The 21,049-nt window shown below is 41.0% G+C and overlaps 2 protein-coding genes across 2 annotated transcripts; one reads left to right on the forward strand and one right to left on the reverse strand.

Annotated features, from left to right (window-relative positions):
- The first annotated feature begins 343 nt into the window (after window positions 1-343).
- On the forward strand, window positions 344-6,342 carry grxcr1a (glutaredoxin and cysteine rich domain containing 1 a). The gene is made up of 4 exons (XM_075480715.1): window positions 344-859; window positions 3,656-3,895; window positions 3,997-4,062; window positions 5,991-6,342. Exons 1-4 carry the CDS (start codon window positions 455-457, stop codon window positions 6,168-6,170), a joined length of 891 nt encoding a protein of 296 aa, XP_075336830.1. The 5' UTR covers window positions 344-454; the 3' UTR covers window positions 6,171-6,342.
- A 2,453-nt stretch (window positions 6,343-8,795) lies between these two features.
- Window positions 8,796-20,470, reverse strand: slc30a9 (solute carrier family 30 member 9). The gene is made up of 18 exons (XM_075481805.1): window positions 20,364-20,470; window positions 19,804-19,953; window positions 19,500-19,694; window positions 19,209-19,256; window positions 19,024-19,123; window positions 18,649-18,741; window positions 18,419-18,501; window positions 17,779-17,837; window positions 17,218-17,285; window positions 14,336-14,494; window positions 13,864-13,999; window positions 13,017-13,056; window positions 12,868-12,939; window positions 12,389-12,496; window positions 12,107-12,272; window positions 11,465-11,594; window positions 10,367-10,480; window positions 8,796-10,190 (listed from the first exon to the last, which is right to left on the reverse strand). Exons 2-18 carry the CDS (start codon window positions 19,910-19,912, stop codon window positions 10,146-10,148), a joined length of 1,725 nt encoding a protein of 574 aa, XP_075337920.1. The 5' UTR covers window positions 19,913-19,953; window positions 20,364-20,470; the 3' UTR covers window positions 8,796-10,145.
- Window positions 20,471-21,049: the final 579 nt, after the last annotated feature.

Raw genomic sequence — 21,049 nt, forward strand, 5'->3', positions numbered from 1 at the left:
GAGATATTTCAGTCTGTTCCAAGGGAGTGAAAGACTTTAGACGGCTGCAACTATGGCTAAAACTTGTGAAACAGGTCATCTTGTCAAGTGAAAATGCTTATTTGTTTGATTAAAGTGTATGAAATCAGGCTGTTAAAAGTTTTCTTTCAAAGCTTTGGTAAAAACTGTGTAAACTGTGATGAATAATTCAAAGAACACTATCATTTTACTTGAGATTAGTTTGCTAGGTTGCCATGGTGGAAATGCATGTATTATTTACTGGCTGTGTGTGTGACTGTAAGGCAGCTTATGGGCTCCCGGTCATTTTTAGACCTGTTCCCACTGTGAGGATTAAACCTGGTAGTAATCCATGGGAAACAAAACGGTGTGTCTGAGCTGCATGTTTACCTCTGAGTCATCGGGAGGGAGCTGGACTGTCATTTCGTGGACCATGTAATGTAGCAGAGGGTTTGCAATGGAGGAGACAGTGCTGCCGGCAGAACAGGAGAAGCCACAGAAGCGGGTGAGGTTCCGCGTGGCTTCGGGGAACAGTGGCCGGGTGCTGAAGGAGATGTTCAAGGATGAGGGGCCCTCAGACTCCCTGGATTCAGACTGCACCAGCAGCTCTGACGCTGAGCGAGCCAGTACCCCATCTACGAGCGGAGAGATACACGGAAACCTGTATGGATACCTGGGCTCTGAACTGGACGACATTGAGAGCGAACCTGATGAACTGCTCATGTATGCAGGGGCCACCAAGGACTGGATGTTCACCACCAAGAGGGTCAACATTCTCAGTAAAAATGGGACTGTGAGAGGGGTCAAGCACAAAGTCAGCGCAGGTCAGACGCTGTTTGAAAACCTTCCTGATTCCAACAGTGTAAGTACCTTTAACTGAGTTTGGGTTTCATCAAGAATTTGCAGCTCATAATCACATTACTGATTGAACAGTTGCAAGACTATTTCCCATCAGAGTCAAGTCTAGTTACAGGTAGGAGCTACATGCAGGTGTGTGACTGATAAAAGCTCACAACAGAGGACAAGGTCACAGTGCAATTAAAGATTAATGATGCATTTCGTTAAGTGTTTCGGGAGAAACTAATCAAGTTGATGAATTCTCTGCTTTCTAGTATCCCTCCACTGACTGTGTTGTGTCCTACTGAGGCAACTATCTGCCTGTATGTGCAAAGGTGCTATAGAAGGACGTGACAAACTATCCTCTGTAAAGTAGCATTAGCTGAATTCACCAAACTAAATAAAGCTTCTCAGCACAGTTAGGTGAGATTATCTTTTTTTGGGGTACAGATTAAATGCTTATCAAGGTGAAGCAGCCTAATCTGTACCCAGAGGAGTTTGATCTGAACCTAAGTCTGATGTTTTGTAAATGTGAAAGTTATGTCCACGGTACAGCACAGGCTACCATTTTGAAGAATATTGTTTTGCTCAAAGAAAGACTTAAATTACTGTGAATGTGTAGATTTATATGTTTAAATAAAATGTTCACAGTGAAACTGCGAAGACTCTACAACTCGGGCCGAAGGTTCACCTGCAAAGAATAGATTGAAAACAGACCTTTGACAAAAAAATAAAGAAAACATGTTCATTTTTATAAAATAGCTATAACATACATGCAATAAATTCAGTTCATCTCAAGTCATTTTGTGGTATGTAAACAGAAAATTGATTTCTAACGTAAAAGCAATGATAACAAACCTGCATCAAACTATGTGAAGTGCCTCATTTGTTTGATCATGACTTCATCATGCTTAAATGTTATTCATTTGACAACAGATATCTTAAAGTTGCCATAAAGCTGCTAACAAGATGCTGCTTATGGGTTTTCCTTCCAAAAAAGTTGACTCTGCTCTGACTGGTCAACCCTGTTGGCCTGAGCAGGCAACACTCACAATTTAGTTAAACTAGTATATTCCCCTGGTGCAGGATGGGTCATCAATATTTGATATTATTTTACAGGAATTGAAATATATAAATAAGAATACCTAAAAAAAACACACCACTTTTGTCATTTCTTGACCAGGTACTGGTTCTTGCAATACGATGCAAATAATGCAAGACAACACAAATGGATGTCATTGAATTTCTTGGTACTGGGTTTACAAAGTGGGGCATCATTGACTCAATGACCACAAACTCTGATCACACGGCACAAGCGAACAGAGCTAAATGGATTTTCTGTAATTCATAGAGACAACCGGCTTCCAGGCGTGGAAATGTGTAATTGCAGTGAATGTTTTACGGTGGTGGAAAACACATCTGCAACAGCGCTCCTTTCTGTCCGCATCATGGATGAGGGTTAGATGGTAGGTAGAAACGATAACTTAAAAGGAACATTCGCGGGTCTTCTCTGTGAATTAGATTTGTACTGAAAAAGGTGGTGTGGTGGTTAGCACCATTGAGTCACAGTAAGAGGATTCCTGGTATGAATCCGGGCTGGGGTTTGCATGTTCTCCTTGGACCGTGGGTTCTCGCCAGGTACTCTGGCTTCCTTCCACTGTCAAAAAACATGCATGTCAGGTCATTTTGTTAACTCTAATTTGACCCTAGGGGTGAACATGCATGGTTGTTTGTCTCACTTGTCTCTGTGTAGCCCTTTAATGGACTAGCGACCTGTCCCCTCCCGCACACACACACACACACACACACACACACACACACACACACACACACACACCCACAACAACCCTGCATTGGATTGAACAGGTATAGATATGGATGCATATTTTAACTATATCGTCGCTGTCGGGCGGAAACCTCGTATCTCCACTTTTGAGGGTTTTCATATTTTCACATAAATCGATGCTATTAATGCTACACTGCAGATTAAAGAAACAGGGAAACCACACAGTAAACCAAATCAATGAAAAATAAAACATTTAATCTAAATGCATAATAAATAATAAATAATAGCAATGATAATAATGATAATAATGGTAATAAACCCTAAAAGTGACACAGGCTAAAATGAATGAGATTATTAGACAAATAAAGACCTACATTTAAGCTGAGCAATGCCTTGCTTTAGTTATTTCACAAAGTTAAAAAATAATATTCTCGGGACTTTTATAAGCAAATCAGAAAGCTTAACATTAGAAACTGATCAAATAAAGGTTACATAGACATTGTGTCTTCCCTAGCACTAAGAACAACTGCATTCCCTACCGCTATGTGCCAGAAACCAATGGTGCGACGTCATTTTCAGTGACACCCCCTGTCAAAGTTATGGTCTCAGCCTGGAATCCCCTATGAAATTTAGTTTCCCTGTGACAGCTTTAAGTTTTCTACTTAAAACTGTTTAGTATCAGGAAGCTTTTTTTTTTTTTTTACAGAAAAGTGTTTTTTGATAAAGATTTAACACAGAATTAACACACCCTTTAACTATTGTTTTATAGATGAGTTGCAGCTTTAGTTTTGTCTCCATGTGGAGGAAAGGTTTATTCAAGGCCTATTTTCTCTCAGTCAAGAAGTGATACAGTATTGAATGTTGTTGATGTTCATTTAGGCATGAATAAAGTATCCCTAAATTACACCTCATCTGAACACTGACAACAAACCTGAGAATAAACAGTGGGAAAATGATTTTATTAGTAACGGCGCTAAATGAGAGGCTGTACGTTATGATCAACAGCATATTACAAGTATTTATGCTTCCTCATAGATGGAATTATCCCTTGAATTTGGGCGGATAGTGATCTACACTACGAGTTTCCGTGTGGTGAGGACGACCTTCGAGCGCTGCGAGCTGGTCAGAAAGATCTTCCAGAACCACAGGGTGAAGTTTGTTGAAAAGAACATCGCCCTGGACATCGAGTACGGGAAGGAGTTGGAGGAGAGGTGCAAACGTGTGGGTGAACCTCCTTCATTTCCAGTGGTGTTCATAGATGGACACTACCTCGGGGTGAGCCGTCATTCCACCTTTCTATTTCTATGAGCTTTTAGCGTCTTGTGCATCCACAACGAAGACTGACTTTCGATGGACTTGTTACACTTGTTTTTCAGGGTGCTGAGAAAATACTTGGTATGAATGAATCAGGAGAGCTGCAAGATCTTCTGACAAAAATTGAGGTTGGTTATTCCCAGTGTTTGCCTTAAAAGTCACATCATGAATAATTGATTGTGACCCAATAGATGACTTTTCTGGCAATCAGTTTCAGTCAATCACTTGGTTTTATCCACACTGGCGTTAAATTATTCAAATGTTTCCTCTTATATCTCCTGGGCAATATTGTGCTTTATAGGCTTCAAGGCACATAAAATATTAAAACCTAATGGGGTTGCAATCATGATAGATCAATGTTATAGTTCAAAATCATTGAAATGAACACATTGCAAACAGGACAAGCTGATTCCTCTCCTTTGTCGTGTCATCAATAAAACACGAGCAAACCTCGATGTAAAAGTGCATCACATCAATAAGCTGCCATCAGTAATGTTGGGCTCCTTATCGTTTCTTTATTTTTTTCTTTTGAAACACACCAAACAGAGCCAATGGCTCAGAGGTGCAAAAACATTATTGAAACAGTTCGTTTTGCCTCACACTGAGCTGCCACACGGGCCTCTTCTCATGCTTCGCTTCGGATTTCAGACCCAAAAAACCTGAATGCAAAGCAATAAGACATCTGAGTCATACACTCCATTCTTTGGAAGTTAATAAAAAAGTTTACATCTCCTGAAAGATCATGCATACACTAATCTGGCCACCAACATAGTTATTGTGTATTTACAAGTATGTATCAATGGATGAAAGTTGTACTTAAAATAATAGTTTGAAATTTTGAGAAATGAACTGATTTTCTCTCCGGCTGTTGGTATGATGAGGAGATCATTGCCTAACAATGCCTCTCAATTCAGTGCACAAATACAGCCAAGAGAAGATTAGCTTGGCTTAACACAATAGCTGCTAACGCAGAGAAAATAGCATAAACTAACACCTCTACTACTCACTAATTCACATGACATTCGCATTTGTGCGGAAATTGATTGCATGGGTAAAAAAACAGATTAGACAAACAGCCATGAACGCTCCTGCTAATCATTTAAACCCCAATTTGGTTGGAAAAACTGTGAATGTTGAAACTGAAAAAAAGAGTGTTTATGTTTATGTGTTTAAGTGTTTATAATAAAGGAAAGGGGCGTGTTTAACACTGTGCAAGACCTCTTTTAAAAGCAGCTGTTGTTATGACAGCTGTTTCCGCATCTTATTTTTATATGCTTATTCTTTACATGCTATTTTTTTCCATGATACTATACATGGAAATTCAGAAATCGACACTCTTTCACAGAACAGTAGACCATATCTGTCTTTACCTGTGAAAGACAGCTTCTTTGGGATGCTCTGTTTGTGTGCAATAGTGTTGCTGCTGTATTGACAATGTTTTTCAGGCATTACATAACTTATACAGCCTTTTGGTTCCAGCCTTTAATATGTTTAATTTGTATTTTTCAATTACTCGCAGGCTGAATCATTTTCAAATCAGTTAAGTCTGTTTTTATTAAAATTTTAGTTCCCCAGTTTTTTTGGACAGTGTTTTGTAATTTGGCTAAAGTAATCACTATTTTGGTATTGGGTAAATTGAGTGGTTTGTTAATAAGATAAGACTAGGTACAGACAGTTGTTGATTCAGTGTTTTGATCAGATGTAACAGCAGGAGATGCTGGCTTTAAAGTAATCTCTCCACCCTGCAAGAAGCATAGTCCAGCTCAGTCTTTTTACAGTTCAGTTTCTGTACAGATTGAATGCACCGATATGTTTGTGAGGTGGTGAAGTTGTCTACATTTTTCATATAATTTGTCAAGGACAGGCAAACATTATTATGTGAAGCTACAGAGGATTTTGAAAAACGCATTACCTTTAAAGTTTTGCTTTTAGCTCAATGGGAAGGCTTTCTATTATAAAAAAAAAAAAAAAACAAGTCAGAACAGATCAATTTATTTTCAGTTAGTATTCTATGCGATATCTCATCAATAAAATAAAAATATGATGTTTTTTTTAGAGGGTACAGCATCCCCAGATGTGCCAGACCTGCGGGGGCTTTGCCTTCATCCCATGCCCAATGTGCCATGGCAGCAAGATGTCTGTGTTTCGCAACTGCTTCACAGATTCCTTCAAAGCCCTCAAGTGCACTTCCTGCAATGAAAATGGTCTGCAGCCCTGTGTGAGCTGCAGCAAGTGAGGATGTTAAGTGCCTGGACCAACATCCCTCCTACCTTCTTCAGGACCAAGCACAGAAACTTGAACTGGACTGCAACACGGGTAGTGAAAGGCAGCACAGCAGGACTCTTCCTCCATGGCCATTGTAGTAAAAAAAAAATGGAAATTTCCAATAAATTTTGTGAACTTGTTGATATGAGTATGTTTACTTTCAATGTAATTCATGACATCTTGTTGATACAGATGCTTTACTTCAACTTGGGTTCAGTTCTCATTGAAAAATCTTTGATTGAGTCTAGTCGGCTCTCTGGTGCACCTAAGCTTGTTACTGAGGAGGCTCCCACATTAATAATTCTCTCCTCACTAATCCCATAAAAGACAGTGAGGGATAACGGACACTCAGAACAAACAGTGAAAGTCGAGGGCTCAATTTTCAGACAGCAGAGGGAAGGTAACTGAAACTTTGCTCACAGTGGAGCACGAAACACATTTTGAACTTGAATACTAACACATACAGTACAAATGTTGCAGCCACTTTAGAGACTTATCTGTTATGTAATGGCATCAGAGGAGCTCCAGATGTATTCTTCAGCTTGACAACATGCAGCTGGAGTCTCATCCAAAACATGGAACATATCCAAAGAAAAGAGGGGCCCTTGAGCTCATGGTTTGAACCCTGCAGACCTGATTGCATCTTCACACACTCAACTGTATTCAAATGTAGGATGTTAGGTTACGACAGGATCATTATTTTGTTTACTGATCTTTAAGTTAAGCTAAATGATCAACAGTTAAGCTAAATGATCAACTAAAAAACTTTTTGCAGTATGGTGACAATTAAGCAGCAGTGAAGCTGACATGAATCAAGAGAATTGGACAAATGTTTCAGTTGTGCTTTATATATTCATGGCCCATCAGTGTATACAGATTTATACAGTTTTTTTCCACCAACATAAAAGGCCTACCCACTAACACAGGAGATGTTTGTGCCCCGCATGCCTGTTATCTTTACAGCGGACTAGAGCAAAGTAAAATCAAGTACTGGGAAGTCTTTGAAATTTCTTTCTGGAGTGAGGATATTTCCTTAAATCTAAGGGGGCGAAATAATCAGTTTTCTACACTGTACACAAACAGAAACCAGATAGAGCTACATCATTCAAAGCCAGTTGCTGTTTTGGAAAAACTAAAACATCTCACTCTCTGAGTAGACCCCATTCAGCGTGAAAATGAAAGGAAGTGTCATGCTCGAGCCAACAATCCATGCATGATCACACGAAAACCCTGCCGTTTTGTGTTTTCCACGGATGATGTCATTTGGCTGCCGTCCATGGGGTCAGGGAAACGCAGCGCCCGCGCAGCTCGGCTCTCTATGCTGTCATAGCCCTGTACAATGCTGCTTGAACATGATTAGACAAGGCAGCACTGTAAAGAGGCTAAAAGCGTAGAGCAGGGTGATGGTCAAGAGGACGCTCCCCCGCCATGAGGACGTTTCCTGCCATCTCAAACGGCACCTGGATTCTCGATGCTGCTGCACCTGCGATTGAAACAGCAACCAAATCGATCATTTTGAAAGAAGAAAGAGCGCGCACACACGCACACGCGTAACAGAAAATATTAAATGCATGATTTTTTTCTTAAATCAGCTCCGCGCTGGGTACTAATAGGGTTTAGGCTTTTGTAACAGCAGGCTTGAGGTGATGGAGGGAGGCTTCATGAAAATCTGAGACCCTAACCGTGCAAGGCTCAGTGCGCCCCCATCTGTGGGCTGATGAAGGCGAAAAGCTTTGAAAGGGAGAGAAAAATTCAAGATCGACACTATCCCTCGAACAGCTACATTTTCTTTGAATGTCGCGAACAAATGGAACAACAAGAGATGCTGAGAGAGGCGAGGTGATGTGCAGAGAGCTGGAGGAGGACTGAAGATGCGGGATCTCCAGGCGCGTCTCGACGCTTTTGTTTCTCTCATAATGATGAGCCAAATGAAGCCGATGATTTGATTGTTTATTAATAAACGTGCACAAATAAGCCTGACTCCCTCTTGAGGACTGGGAGACATGAAAGGAAACAGGATGGGCAGCAGCACTGACTTGGGAATGGTATGACGAGACATGACATTGATATGCGCGGAACACCCCAGAAATGTTAACACAACATTCAATGGTCAAAAACCTGCAGTGGAGGTCGTCCGCACTTTTTCCGCTTTCCAGCTCTCGGCGAAAAATCATTTCAGTCGAGTAGTCTAGCGTGATCCGGCCGCGGTGCTGTGCGTAATGTTTTGAACGGTCGGTCAGTGCGCAGACTGGTTGGAAATGACTGTTTTTATTGACGTCAGCGTATAGGCTAGTGCCCCCCTCTCTCATCCCCACAACTGCACCATCTAATGGACACGGGTTCACATTCCAGTCAACCATCTGAGATTTACACAAGAAACAGACCTCCAGATTTAAAAACCGAGGCTTTGGAATTGAGTTTATTTCCCTCTCCAGTATGTCATGTGCAAAGATCTTCAATTTAGCGCGCTCCCAAAGCATGAAATACCCCCTCCCCTCCCCCTGAAAGTCCAAAAGGACACATGACAACTTTGGAATTTGACCCGACAGGACATGTTGTCATATGACAAAGAAAGAAAAAGACATCCAAACTCATGTCAGAAAAAGAAAGCAACATGATTTAATAAATTATTTCAAATTTATTCCTTCAGCAGTTGAGAACATCAGTAAAATACTTTACTATCAACACCTTCAAAAAAAATATATATATCCACCTCCCAACAGAGCTGCAGGGCTCTGGCCTGCCTCCTGTAGCAGAAGAAGATGCAGCTGCAGGTGTTTCAGGGCTGCAGCTGCGAGCCGACAGCCAACGCAGCATGAAAAGCAAAAGCACAATCACTGCATGTTTTATACAGATTATTCAGCAGAAACACCAACTCTGGAGACAATTCACTTGATAAGTTTGCCCACACACGCCGCACAGGGTGACTTCCTGCATCACGAGAACACTACGCCACTTCTTCATAGAGAAGGGAAAAGAGGAACAAGACATTTCCATTCGTCCATCGTTTCATTTTTGGAACAAAAGAAATCTGCTCATCAGCCAGAAACCTTACAAGAACTTTCTCAACCTGAAATTTGAACGACGGGATGTTAAATCTGGTCTTTTAACCTTGTGTGAAGATGATCATGCTCAATAAACGAAGACAATTTGATCTTGTTTTCATAAAATATCACTTTAACAGTATGCAACTCTTCATACATTGTTTTTGTACATAACCTAACGCCCCCCCCCCTCCACATAACTCTTGAAAAGAAATAAAACAAAAAGTCTCAATATCACAACTCAATTTGCATATTTTATGTAATAGAAATCAAATCTATTTATCAGTCTTTGTTAGGGAACCTGCAGCATCGATCCGTCTCCTGTAAGTTTTTACATTAAAAGAAAATAAGAACCTAATATTGTCTACTCATTAAATAAGTTTTATTTAAATATGTAGCTCTTTAACTTTCCTCTGCGCTAATGAAGGAAACACTATCACTGCGGTTCAAGCACAACATTAAAGTACAAGTCTAGCAAATGATTCTGGTCCTGTCTCGGGTTTTCCTTTTGAAACAGATGTGACCGCATCCAAATCCAGACACGTCTATGGAGGAATGTGAGCTCAAGCAAACAACCAGGAGACCACGCCGTCACAGCTGTGTGACAATATCTGCTGACATTCAGGGAGACCGATGACAGTCCAGAGGCCTTTGCCAGAAACACTCGCGCCTCAGAGTGAAAGTGGATCTCTGGCAGGAGGAACTCATGGTATCACTAACAATCACAGCTCGAACACAGTACGTTTTGATTCTTCAGGACTAAACTACAGTAAGACTCGACGACGTGTTGGGGTTCGCATGTGGTGGTGGGACAGGGCGGCAGGCTCAGTCATCCTTTCGCTTTTTCTTCTTCTAGTGTTCTTGGTGCAGCAGGATGTTTCTTCAGCAGAGACTTGGAGGTTTTACAGAATCTCCAAATCTACATGACGAACCTCTGGGTTGCGTTGCTATGGAGACAAACAGAGTTTCAGACAAATAGGGCATGAGATGCTCTCAATACTTCTGTAACGCACACTGGATACGTCAATTAAAATGTATCAAAAAATAAAACTGTTTCTATCCACAGTAAACCCGTTTCTTGGTATGTTGTGGTGGATGAGCAGATGCCCAAATCCTTAAGTACCTTAAGTTCTTTCTCCAAGCGGTCCACCTCGGCCCCCAGTGTGTCTATGATGTTCTCCCCATGTTTCAGCATGAAGTTCTCCAGCTCCTCAGGTGTTTTTACCTGCTGAATTTCCTGCAGAGACACTTAGCTTTGTTAGAAAAATTAACAGCAACATAGACTCATACTTGATACAGAAAAAGCCAGGACAACTCCTGATGTCTGCTGTAACCAAATGATTTTTGTTCTTTCAGTTTAAGTAGGTCACACAGCACATTTTTCTTGTTAAGACCGCCTGTTTGTTGCACCTGTCTGTAATCCACCAGCTCTGCAGTGACAGTATTAATCTTTGGGTGGTGCAATAGGTGTAACCGTCCTTGCTGGCCACACCTGAAAGTGCAAATAAAAGCCATACCAGAGGATCACCTCATTTGTCTAATTTGTGCTTCCTTTCTCTTGGTTCTCAGCAGAATAGTTTAAGAGACGCTTTGTCAGCTTACACTGGCATCAACATGTTCCACGAGCAAAGAGACCTGACGCAGACTATGTGGGATCATTTCCTGCGCTGTAGCTTGCCCTCATTTTGCTGTCTCTCTCTGCTCTGTAACTTTTATGAGCACACAACTGAGACAGAAAGAAGTGAAACAGTCATTATTTCTGTAGTGCCGTTAAATAATTAGAATAAGAATCTGAGTCTGAGTACAGCCATGCACATGTCATGTTGAAGAAGCTATAAGGACAGCCACAAAAATGCCAAGCGACTGTGAAGGAAACCAAAGTCATGCACTGCGTGATTTCACCTCCCCGAGCACTCCCGGCAGCTTCAGGAATGTGCATAACAAAAGTAAATAACTAAGAAACACATAGTTCTAGGGTTCACAAACTTCTCTAGTGTTGCTTTAATATCTTACACCCCAAAAAATCCCAACCCTTACATTAATATTAGTATATTTATTCAGTTTAAAGATTGTTTTTTCTCTTTTTAACTGTTCCTGTGTTTGTACACACTGGAAGTTAAAAAAAAAAAAAATTAACCAAGTGTGAATATTAAAGAAAATCTAAACTAATTAACAGGGATCAAGTTTTTGACAAAAATATACAGAAAGTATACAAACTTACGCTAAGGATTTGGTCAATGTCTTGTTTCTCCAGATAAGACCGTGTCACCACTCGGCCATCGAAGTCCACTTCAGCCTTGAAACGCACTTTACTCAGTCCGATATCAGTGGCCTTCACGTCATGGATCGCCCTGATCATAACAAAATAAATCTCCACTAAACATCACTTCTGGATACACAAAGTGTTCAATGTTTATTAAAGTGTGGCAGAAAACCAGGAAAAGATGCACCATGTTCAGCTCAAGTGATGAACAGCAAGAAACGATGCCATCTCTTTGGTTTTTGAGGTAAGCTTTGTCTACATCTAATATATAAATACCCCAAAAAATAACTGAGGAGTGGTTAGGACAGGCCCGACGGCCCATGTGACTGACGCATTAAACTGGATTACTTTGCACTGCGCTGAACAGCTGAGCAGAAGGACAGTAGCATGTCGAGTCTAAGAAATACCAGGTGGTTTATTTTAAGCCGGAATGTGGTTCATATAACATAAGCAGATCTGTAAACTCATTGTTTGACCACTTTTACAGGTTCACATGAATGATTCAAGGCCCAGCATCGACAGGGAACTGTTTTTTTTTTCTTTGGAGTCGTGGAGTGCAGGGTCATCAGTGTGTCTTTTCATTGCTTTTCATTTGCTGACCTTACAGCTGGGTCGTTCTCCAGGAACTCTGTAAGCTTCTGCACACGGTCCGGCTGTATGGAGCGTCCCAGCAGGGCTTCTGTGTTAGTGTAGATGAGGAAGGCTGAGACGGCGCCAAGCAACGTGCCCACGCCAAGAGAGCCCAGACTGTCGTAGTACGGGTTACCTGAGACGAGCAGCAAACAGCATTCAAATTAGAGACCAAAAGTGTAATAAAAACACAGGAGAGGAAGATTATCTGGCAGGTAAATGACTCAGAACAGTAAATATATCGTTGCTAACCTGTGAGTGAGGTGAGCCCCATACAGCTAGCAGCCATGATGACTCCTATCACAGCAGCAGCATCCTCCAGCAGCACCACATTCGTACTGGGGTCTCGACTCTGCATTACTGCACACGCAAAAAATCCACAATTAGGCCTGAATTCTTATACAAATACACGTCTACATAACACCAAGCCGTTCAGTATCCACATTTAAATTGGATGTCTTCAGTCGACACTTAAGAACAAATCCAAATAAAGTTTGTTTTGAGTGACAGCAGCGATGTGCATGAGGTGTGTTCATCTGTGTGAGGCTGATGGCAGCAGGATTCACTCTGATCACACCAAAAGAAAAGTTTTGATCTTTTCTGGGTGTATTCTTTAAAAGGATTTTTTTTTTTCTAAGTGTTGCAATGTAATGCAATGCAAACATTTACCAACAAATTCATGTAACATGAGGTGCAAATACATTGTTGTAGCAGATTTCTGGTTTACATACCACATTCATAAAAAGACAGCCCGTGCTGGCGGGCGCTCCTCTTTATCTCATTAATGGCAACCAGTAACGTGGCTGAAAAACAGAAAGATCTTTAAGTACCGACCTCAAGATCCCAGTCCAAACATCAAAGCTTTATCGTTGTAACCTACCTCCTTCAGACACCAAGGAGCCTGCCAAAATACAGTAAGCCTGTCATGTTGAGAAAAGACGTGTAAGTGTTTCTTCATCCTCTCTGGATTTCTTAAAGGGGAACTCCGGGGCATTTGAAGCGCATTTCCATTACTAGAGGTTGTCAAATACTGACAGTAGGACACAGACAGGTGCAAATCGGCGCTCCCTGTGTGGAGGTCGCGCTGTTCGCTCAGCCTGTCATGCGAGGCTAATACGTGGTGGCCAAGGGGCAAGCGCCAGAAGAGTCGATGGACGATCCTCCCATATACAAAACAATTATCTTCTCTAGAAAAACTGCGTTCAAGTATTTAAAACATTACAACAATATTACTGGGCATGTATTGTTGTAATGTTTTAAATACTTGAACGCAGTTTTTCTAGAGAAGATAATTGTTTTGTATATGGGATTATCGTCCATTGACTCTTTTGGGCTTTCACATGCGCGAGCGTACAACTAACCGGTGAGTGACATGCTGTTTATAAAGTTGTTTTGTAACGTCCCCATGCCAGTAATGTAAGAACCATGCATATGGTTTTGATGGTAAGGCTTGCGACTTTATTGTCGGATGGTTTATAAAGTGGTGTGACATTTCTGCAGTGTGCAAGTTGTTGTTTTACGTGGAAGGTTTAGCTCTTGCCCCTTAGCCACCACGTATTAGCCTCGCATGACAGGCTGAGCGAACAGCGCGACCTCCACACAGGGAGCGCCGATTTGCACCTGTCTGTGTCCTACTGTCAGTATTTGACAACCTCTAGCAATGGAAATGCGCTTCAAATGCCCCGGAGTTCTCCTTTAATCACACCATCGTCGACGCAAATACTCACCCATAGCAAAGATTCAATGGGCTCTGGGTGCAGTAATCCCATGATGCCATGGTACCATGACAGGCCTGCTCCCATCATAAAGATGCCCACTCCACTGATAAGTGAGGCGATGTATCGCATGTTGGAGAAGCCGTACCTGAAAGCCAAAATTAAGGCCACCATTATTTAATACAGTCGCTCCTTCTGAATACCGCATACTCTTAAAAAAAAAAAAAAAAAAAAAAAAAAAAAAAAAAGAAGAATATTAAGCTAAATGAGAAAAGTTGTATGGTTATATTCGAAAAATCTCTCCTTAACAACTTAAATTCTGCTTAATATTTTGCCAGAGAAGTCCTGAAAACTTTAGGGTCAACGAATCATTGAGGTAAAAGTCTTCAAAAACACCGGAGTGCTTTTAACCCATAACTCCTCTTTTCTTCTCGACGCTCCAAAAAAAATTATTTTCTTTTGCACAGTGAGGTGTTGCGCTTACGGGTGCCCGGCGTCCGGGTTGCGGACAGACTGGCTGATTCCCAGAGCGAGCAGAGCCTGGTTGCAGGTGTCGGCCAGCGAGTGGATGGCTTCTGAGAACATGCTAGCTGACCCGGTGTAGACCCACGCCAGGAGCTTGAAGAAAAAATTCAAGCCATTGCTGGTGACAAAGAAAATAAGTTAATGCAACACTTGCATTACAGATCAGAATGCCTGTAATAACTTTAAAATACAGACACATAAGGATGGGGTTTTTAATACAGACTAAAACCTAACTAATGAACTATAAAGAACTATTTTACTAATCTGTTTCTGGGCTGAAATGTGTGAGAACTCTTCACTTTCTATTCTGATGCTTCTCAGACATTATTCACACTGGAGTTGACCTCTGATGAACGTCTGCTTAACTTGTTGAGTCTCGTGAGTCTTTGTGTGTAATCATGTGACTGCACATGTCCTTGAATACAAGCACCCTAATCTAATAGGCAAAGGGAGCTCATGTGACAAGGTTTTCACCCATGTGCAAGTTTTTAGGAGTTAAAAACTTTAGATATAAATAAGTGTCAAAGATCACAACGCAGGAGATTTATTGACGTGGTTTTCAGAGCAGTAGAAGTTTTCCATTTAAAAATGTTTTCTATTTAAATACTCATTTAAAAAAAACAATAACAATTTACTTCCTCATCGGTTTATAAAGAATGGAAAAACTGAGTTCTTTAATAAATTGTTGAAAAATATATTCAAACCCTTCACTTGGTGAAGGCATGTTGGACAGAAAATGACATCTTAAAGTTTTCTTAGGATTGACCATACAAGCTGCTCATGTTCTTGGTGGAATCACTCAGTGGGGTCACATGGCACTGAAAGGATCGTATTATTGGCTAAATTACAATAAGAATGAGTTATTAAATTCATGTAGACACCTTAATCGGACAAGAAATTGGATCGGATTACTCGTGATCGGATTTAGACCCCGAGATAACTCGGCTGAAAGTCAAATTAAACGTGCCTGTAGACGGGTGAAGCACGTGGTGAATTAGACTTTGCATTCTGCGCATGCTTGAGATTTTTTCCCGGGGTCGGGAACCTGGAGAGACGATATTGTTGTTGTCGCCGTCGTCGGAAAGACACAAACACCGCGATGGAGAATGCGCCATTGTGCATCGCGTTTGTGCAACAAGCAGCTCATCACAAACAAAATATAAAGGGACCCGGTTCATCTTGCTCTTCATTCGCCATTTTCTCGAATACCTGAGTTTTCTGTTGTTGTTGGTGTTGAAGCGGTCAGCCCGAAGTGGCTCCATCAGCAATAGTTGAAATGGGTACAGCGCCACCTATCATATCGGAACATGACATGCTTTGTGCCTATGATTCGATTCAATCACCGCCATATATCCAAGGATAATTACGATTCCGATCCTTTCAGTGCCATGTAACCCCACTGACTGAAGCTCAACCAGGATGGTTGCACAACCGTGTTCAGGTGTCTCCAGAAAAGCTCTACTGTGTTCATGTCCAGCCCCTTGCTGGGTCACTTCAGTTTTCCTGAAACCACCCCTTTGTTTTAACAGCACATCCTGAGATCTCACACATGATGTTAGAAACAGTTCAGTTTCATCAGATCAGAAGATTTTTCCTGTCATGATCTGAAAGTCATTTGGGTGCCTTTTGGCACTGTAAGATAATCATGACTCCATCTATGAGGGAGCTGGATCTCATTCTTTCTGAACCATTGGCTGGTTTGGTACCAGACAGAAAAGCTTTCTCTCTGATTGCTCAGTTTGCCCGCCAAATCAAAGAACCCTGATGGTGGTTTCAAACTCATTACATCTTAAATAAAAAGGAGGTTAACGTATGTTTGAACACTTTAAACACTGTCCTTTTTTGTATATTTATCCAGAGTCAATAAGCAAGTTTACACAACACTTGGAAAAGAAAATCAATTAACATGTTAGTGAGTGTAAAGCCGGACTTTTAAAACGCATGGAACTATGTTGGTCTAATCGAAAACCAAATGAATTAACGCAGTAATGCAGTTGGGGATAGAATTACTCCTCGTGTATATGATCAGCTAGACTCTAATGAGCCATAATATTTTTGTGAAAACAGACATTAAGTGTATATTGATACAGCTGAATTCCCCCCAAAAGTCTATCTTTTTCTTTTGAATGATTATAAATCCACCCATTTAGACTGTGTGTCAACTCGCGTCACTCAAAGCATTTCCACTCCGTCACTCTGCTTTCATAAAATCCTGATTTCATAACCACAACATCTTCACATCGCTGATGTAAGCATAATGAAAATAAAAATCCTCATTTAGATCCAACATTATTCTCAATCTTACGACATGTACCCTCAGCTGTCAGACCTATAAACATTTTTGCGCCTCACGTTTATGTCCCATATTCACTCATGCCCGGGTGTCTTCCTGTCAAGTTAGAGAAGCATCACAAATAAGGAGAAAAAAAAATAAATCACTCCAATAAGCTGTTTTTGTTTTGTCCTTAGTGAGAGAAAAATAAACTGAATATATATTAAAACTGAGTCTGAAACTTGACAAAATATAGAGAACTTGAAAAGGTTGAAAAAGCCTGAAAACGTTCTTTATACCCTGCAGGTGTGTTGTTCACATTCATCTGTTCAGCATTTCTAATGTCCACAACAGATTTTTCTTCAGTTCCCAAACACACTGTGTGCTCAGATACTTATCCAACATATGGCGAGTCATGACCCTGCTGTGAAAAAGACCCTCAGTTCCTCTCTTTAATCCAATACCTCCCGCTGTGTGTAAAGTAAAGCCACCGAGTACCCACTCGCTTCACAGCAGAAACAAACAGCATTCAGAAACAACTGGACACAGGAGAGAGCACGAAAACTTACATGCAAATAGCTACCATGACCACCTTCCCTGGCCCTTGGAGAAACGTCGCCCTCTTGCCTGATCGTGGCTTTAGGAAACAAAAATAAGACATGAGCAGTTTGCAAAGGGGCCATTATCCGCAGGTAAAGACATGGTCTCCAAGTCAACTCAGTGGATGGGGGTCTCATAAGATTCATAAATTACAAGAGTATTTAGACATTGGCCGAACTATGTATTTGTTATATCACCGCCTAGCAGTCAGTTAAAAAAAAAACTACGACGATTGTTGTTCTGTCACATGGCAGGTAGGTTTTCATAACAAGTCAGTAGAGTATAGAAAATGCCATGACATACCAGACAGGTGTGGCATCATATAGTAAAGAGAGGGAACAGCATGAATGTCATTGTCACATAGATGCAGTGACCCCAGTGACAGAGAACAAAGGCCATGCAAAAACAGCCTGATGCTATCAAGGCAACCTTGACATGGTGATAGTAATGTCTTCCTCTTTCACATTTAAAATATTATGTGGACACAAAAAAAAAAAAAAAAAAAAAAAAAAAAAAAAAACTGTGCTCACCTTAGTGTTTCCCCAAAAGTCTTTGTATTCCTTCAACAGCTGCTGATTTCGAAAAATATCTGTGGGTCGGCAGACAAAATATGTAAATCAAGAAGTTTCTTGCAAGCTCATACTTCAGAACAAAAACAAGAACAGAAGCAGAGAGACAAATCTGCCAAGTTACATAAATAGCCTTTTACATCTTTCAAAGTATAGCTCGATTCTTGCACAAACATTACAGTCACAGTTTAAATGATGACCCTTTTATTTCTATCTGTGTCCATCAAATATGCTGCTCCGTCTGAGCGCTATTCTCCTCCTCTTCCACTGTTTGTGTGTCGCAGTTTTCAAAATCTATTCAACAGAAAACCCAATCTCTGAAAATGCAAAGTTTTGATAAAGATGTGGATCTTCCAAGGCGGCAAAGAAGGAACACATTTCTAACAATTACAGAAACGTTCTAAACATTCTTTTTAAGTTGCTGACACCATTCGGCAGGAGCACCACTACTGAATCCTGGTTTAGTACCACCAATTCGATTCTGATTGGTTTAAATAAAGAAAATCTATCTCCAAATATTAAGCCAATCTGTGCTACATTAAGCACTGAGACAAAATCGTATGTGTTAATAACATCCACAAAGAAGAACACATAAACCTACTCTCTTGGTACTCCTTTTCCACCTCTTTCCTGAGATTTCTCTCTCGGGCTAGAGCTTCATGGCTTCCCCATACATCTAGTGCTCTGAAGGTCACAAAGAGAAATAGCTCGATTAAGAAACATGAGAGAAAACATGCATGTGAAAGGTAGTGTGAGTCGTAGCCTGGGTGAAGCCATTTATCGCTGTGTTTTGAAAGTTTGAGGAGTGAAGCAGAAGGGTTTAACACTAACTTGGCCTCCACATCTGACCGCAAGAACACAGTGAAAGCCTCTGTGTCGTCGTGAGGGCTGCGCCTCCTGATCTTCCTGAGCTGTTCCAAATCACTGTGAACAAGCAGAGGGGTGGAGGTGAGACGAGGATTGAGATTAAACTCGAGTTTAGGGACGGTAGGCTGTCTCATATTAGCTAATCACAACAGCATGCTTACTTATTAACCGAAAGGAATTTGTGCAGTGGCTGTAGTCTGCCAGGATCTCAGTTTGCACTTCACAGACAAAACCACCACAAAGAGGCACTTGGTCTGCTTAACGTTGATGATATACAGCATGAATTTTCATGTTACATAAATAAAACTTGGGGGGGAAACTGTACTGGGACCTTGTTACCTTGGTTTGAGACAGAACTCATTCATGGCTCTGACAGCAGTGATGAAGTTGTTTTGAGTGTATTTAGGTCCATATTCCCTTTTCTTAAGGACTGCTCGGACTGTGTGCGACATTAGAGAGAAATGAAATCATAAAATGTCAACCAAAAGCAAAGACGTGGATGATGCACAAATGTTGCTCATTACCTTTCACTTGAATGGTCTCTGCCTTCGTCAGCCCCTGAGATGCTGTACCTATGAGAGCAAAGGTTTCAATTTGATCACAGATGCTATTTGGAGCTCGATTCTTCCAGAGGATCTACTCTGAAACAAATTACTTTACAGACAATGTTCCCGTCGCTCATTTGTATTTGCAGTGTTACAATTCTTAAAATGTCTGCTTTACATAATAAAACAGGAAACACTAGCGTTCACGTCACATTAAATGCCAGCGGACACACAAACTTGTAACTACTGCATGGAAACATTTTAGTTTACCTGGTGAATGTTGGGTGACTTTTGCAGCACCAGACACAACCTTCTCTGCTGAAGGAGCATCAACCGATGCCGATTTTGGAGGACCATCTTTACTGTCAGAGGTAGAGTAATACTGGACCTTGCTCAGTCCCAAAGAGGCGACACGGCAGTCTGGAAGGCTGAACCATAAGTTATGTATGCCTCCACTCTGCCAGCCTATGAAACAAAATGTATCACAACAGATAACCTTTACCCTCGAACAAATCAGGTTCAACTGATATCAAACCGGTAATGTATAACCATCAACGGAAAGTGGCCTGCTCACCGTAGCACAGCTGGGGGAACCTCGGGGACCGCTGTGACAGGGACGACCTGTGCTGTAGGGAGACCCTGCAGAAGACATGCCATGGTCTGTGGGCCAGGCTGGGGAACATCCTCGCTGTGGCGGGGATCGGAGCTGAAGTGCAGGAACTTGCTAGGTACAGTCACAAATATCCCGGCTGTTATGTTAGGTGTCCGCTTGTCAACTTAACCCCCTCCAAACAGATTAACGCCGGGAAATATCCTCTCAAGTTGAGACAGTATAATCAACCAACAGAGTTAGCGCGAATACAAAGTCACGTTCGACACCGCTGATATTAGAGTCAAACTGAGATAATTTTCACTTGGCACGTCAATTCCTGCTTTCGCCGGTTGGCTAACGCTGATTTCGCTACACTTCTACCAAACCCAGTGGCCCACATTTAGCTAACCCAGCTAGGTAGCACACAAGCTACCGTTAGCCTCGGTAAGTAACAAGTGCTGTGTAACATTTAAACCTTTACAAAACCAGCTGCAACTACCTAGTACGTACATTTGTATGAGATTATTCTGAAAATTAGATACCTTTCTATGGTAAGGTTGGCTGTGCATAGTCTGTATCCATTATGTGAATCTATGGTAAAACTGCTGGTAACGCCACCACGGACGTAAACGGTAAGAGCGCTACAAACATAGACGCACGTGACCTGTGACGTTAAGTGACGAAGTATTCTCGCGTGAACGCAAAGTTTCATTATTAGATCATTATGTATCGCGATATTATGCACTGGACTGCGCAAACAAGGTCAAGTTATGTTCATCATACCATCGCATAGAAAGGTTAGGGCCACGGAAAGAGTACAATAGATATGATTTCAATTCAAATTAATGTAAAATAAAACGTTACACAAATATTTACATTATGAAATAACAAGGCTTGTGGGGGAGTGTTAATCTCAAGAGATAAAATGGAAAGTAACACTATTGTCCTTTTCCCTATTTACATGACACTTAAAAGCGACTGTTGTATACCAAATTGTCTATAATTTTGTACAAAAGATATACAAAAGTAAATAGTCTATTATCATGCATTATGTTTAATGTGAAAGTCTCCAAATAAATATACCTGTGTATATTTATTTGTATACTCTATATAATCAAAGTGGAAAGTATTAGTCTCGAAATTTGACTTTAATAAGTATTTTTCTTATCTCCACTCTGCATTCTGAAACTGTATACATTTTCCACGTACCAGTGCCATAAGTGAAATA

Source organism: Odontesthes bonariensis, chromosome 13 (assembly GCF_027942865.1).
Source record: "Odontesthes bonariensis isolate fOdoBon6 chromosome 13, fOdoBon6.hap1, whole genome shotgun sequence".
In the NCBI taxonomy this organism is placed as follows: domain Eukaryota; kingdom Metazoa; phylum Chordata; class Actinopteri; order Atheriniformes; family Atherinopsidae; genus Odontesthes; species Odontesthes bonariensis.

Coding starts and splice junctions, on each gene's coding strand:
- grxcr1a (XM_075480715.1), top strand. CDS start 455: ATGGAGGAGACAGTGCTGCCGGCAGAACAGGAGAAGCCACAGAAGCGG. Junction 860..3,655: donor ACCTTCCTGATTCCAACAGT/GTAAGTACCTTT, acceptor GCTTCCTCATAG/ATGGAATTATCCCTTGAATT. Junction 3,896..3,996: donor TAGATGGACACTACCTCGGG/GTGAGCCGTCAT, acceptor CTTGTTTTTCAG/GGTGCTGAGAAAATACTTGG.
- slc30a9 (XM_075481805.1), bottom strand. CDS start 19,912: ATGTTCCCCAGCCTGGCCCACAGACCATGGCATGTCTTCTGCAGGGTC. Junction 12,940..13,016: donor CTCCTTGGTGTCTGAAGGAG/GTAGGTTACAAC, acceptor TCTGTTTTTCAG/CCACGTTACTGGTTGCCATT. Junction 11,595..12,106: donor GAGAACGACCCAGCTGTAAG/GTCAGCAAATGA, acceptor TGTTATGATCAG/GGCGATCCATGACGTGAAGG.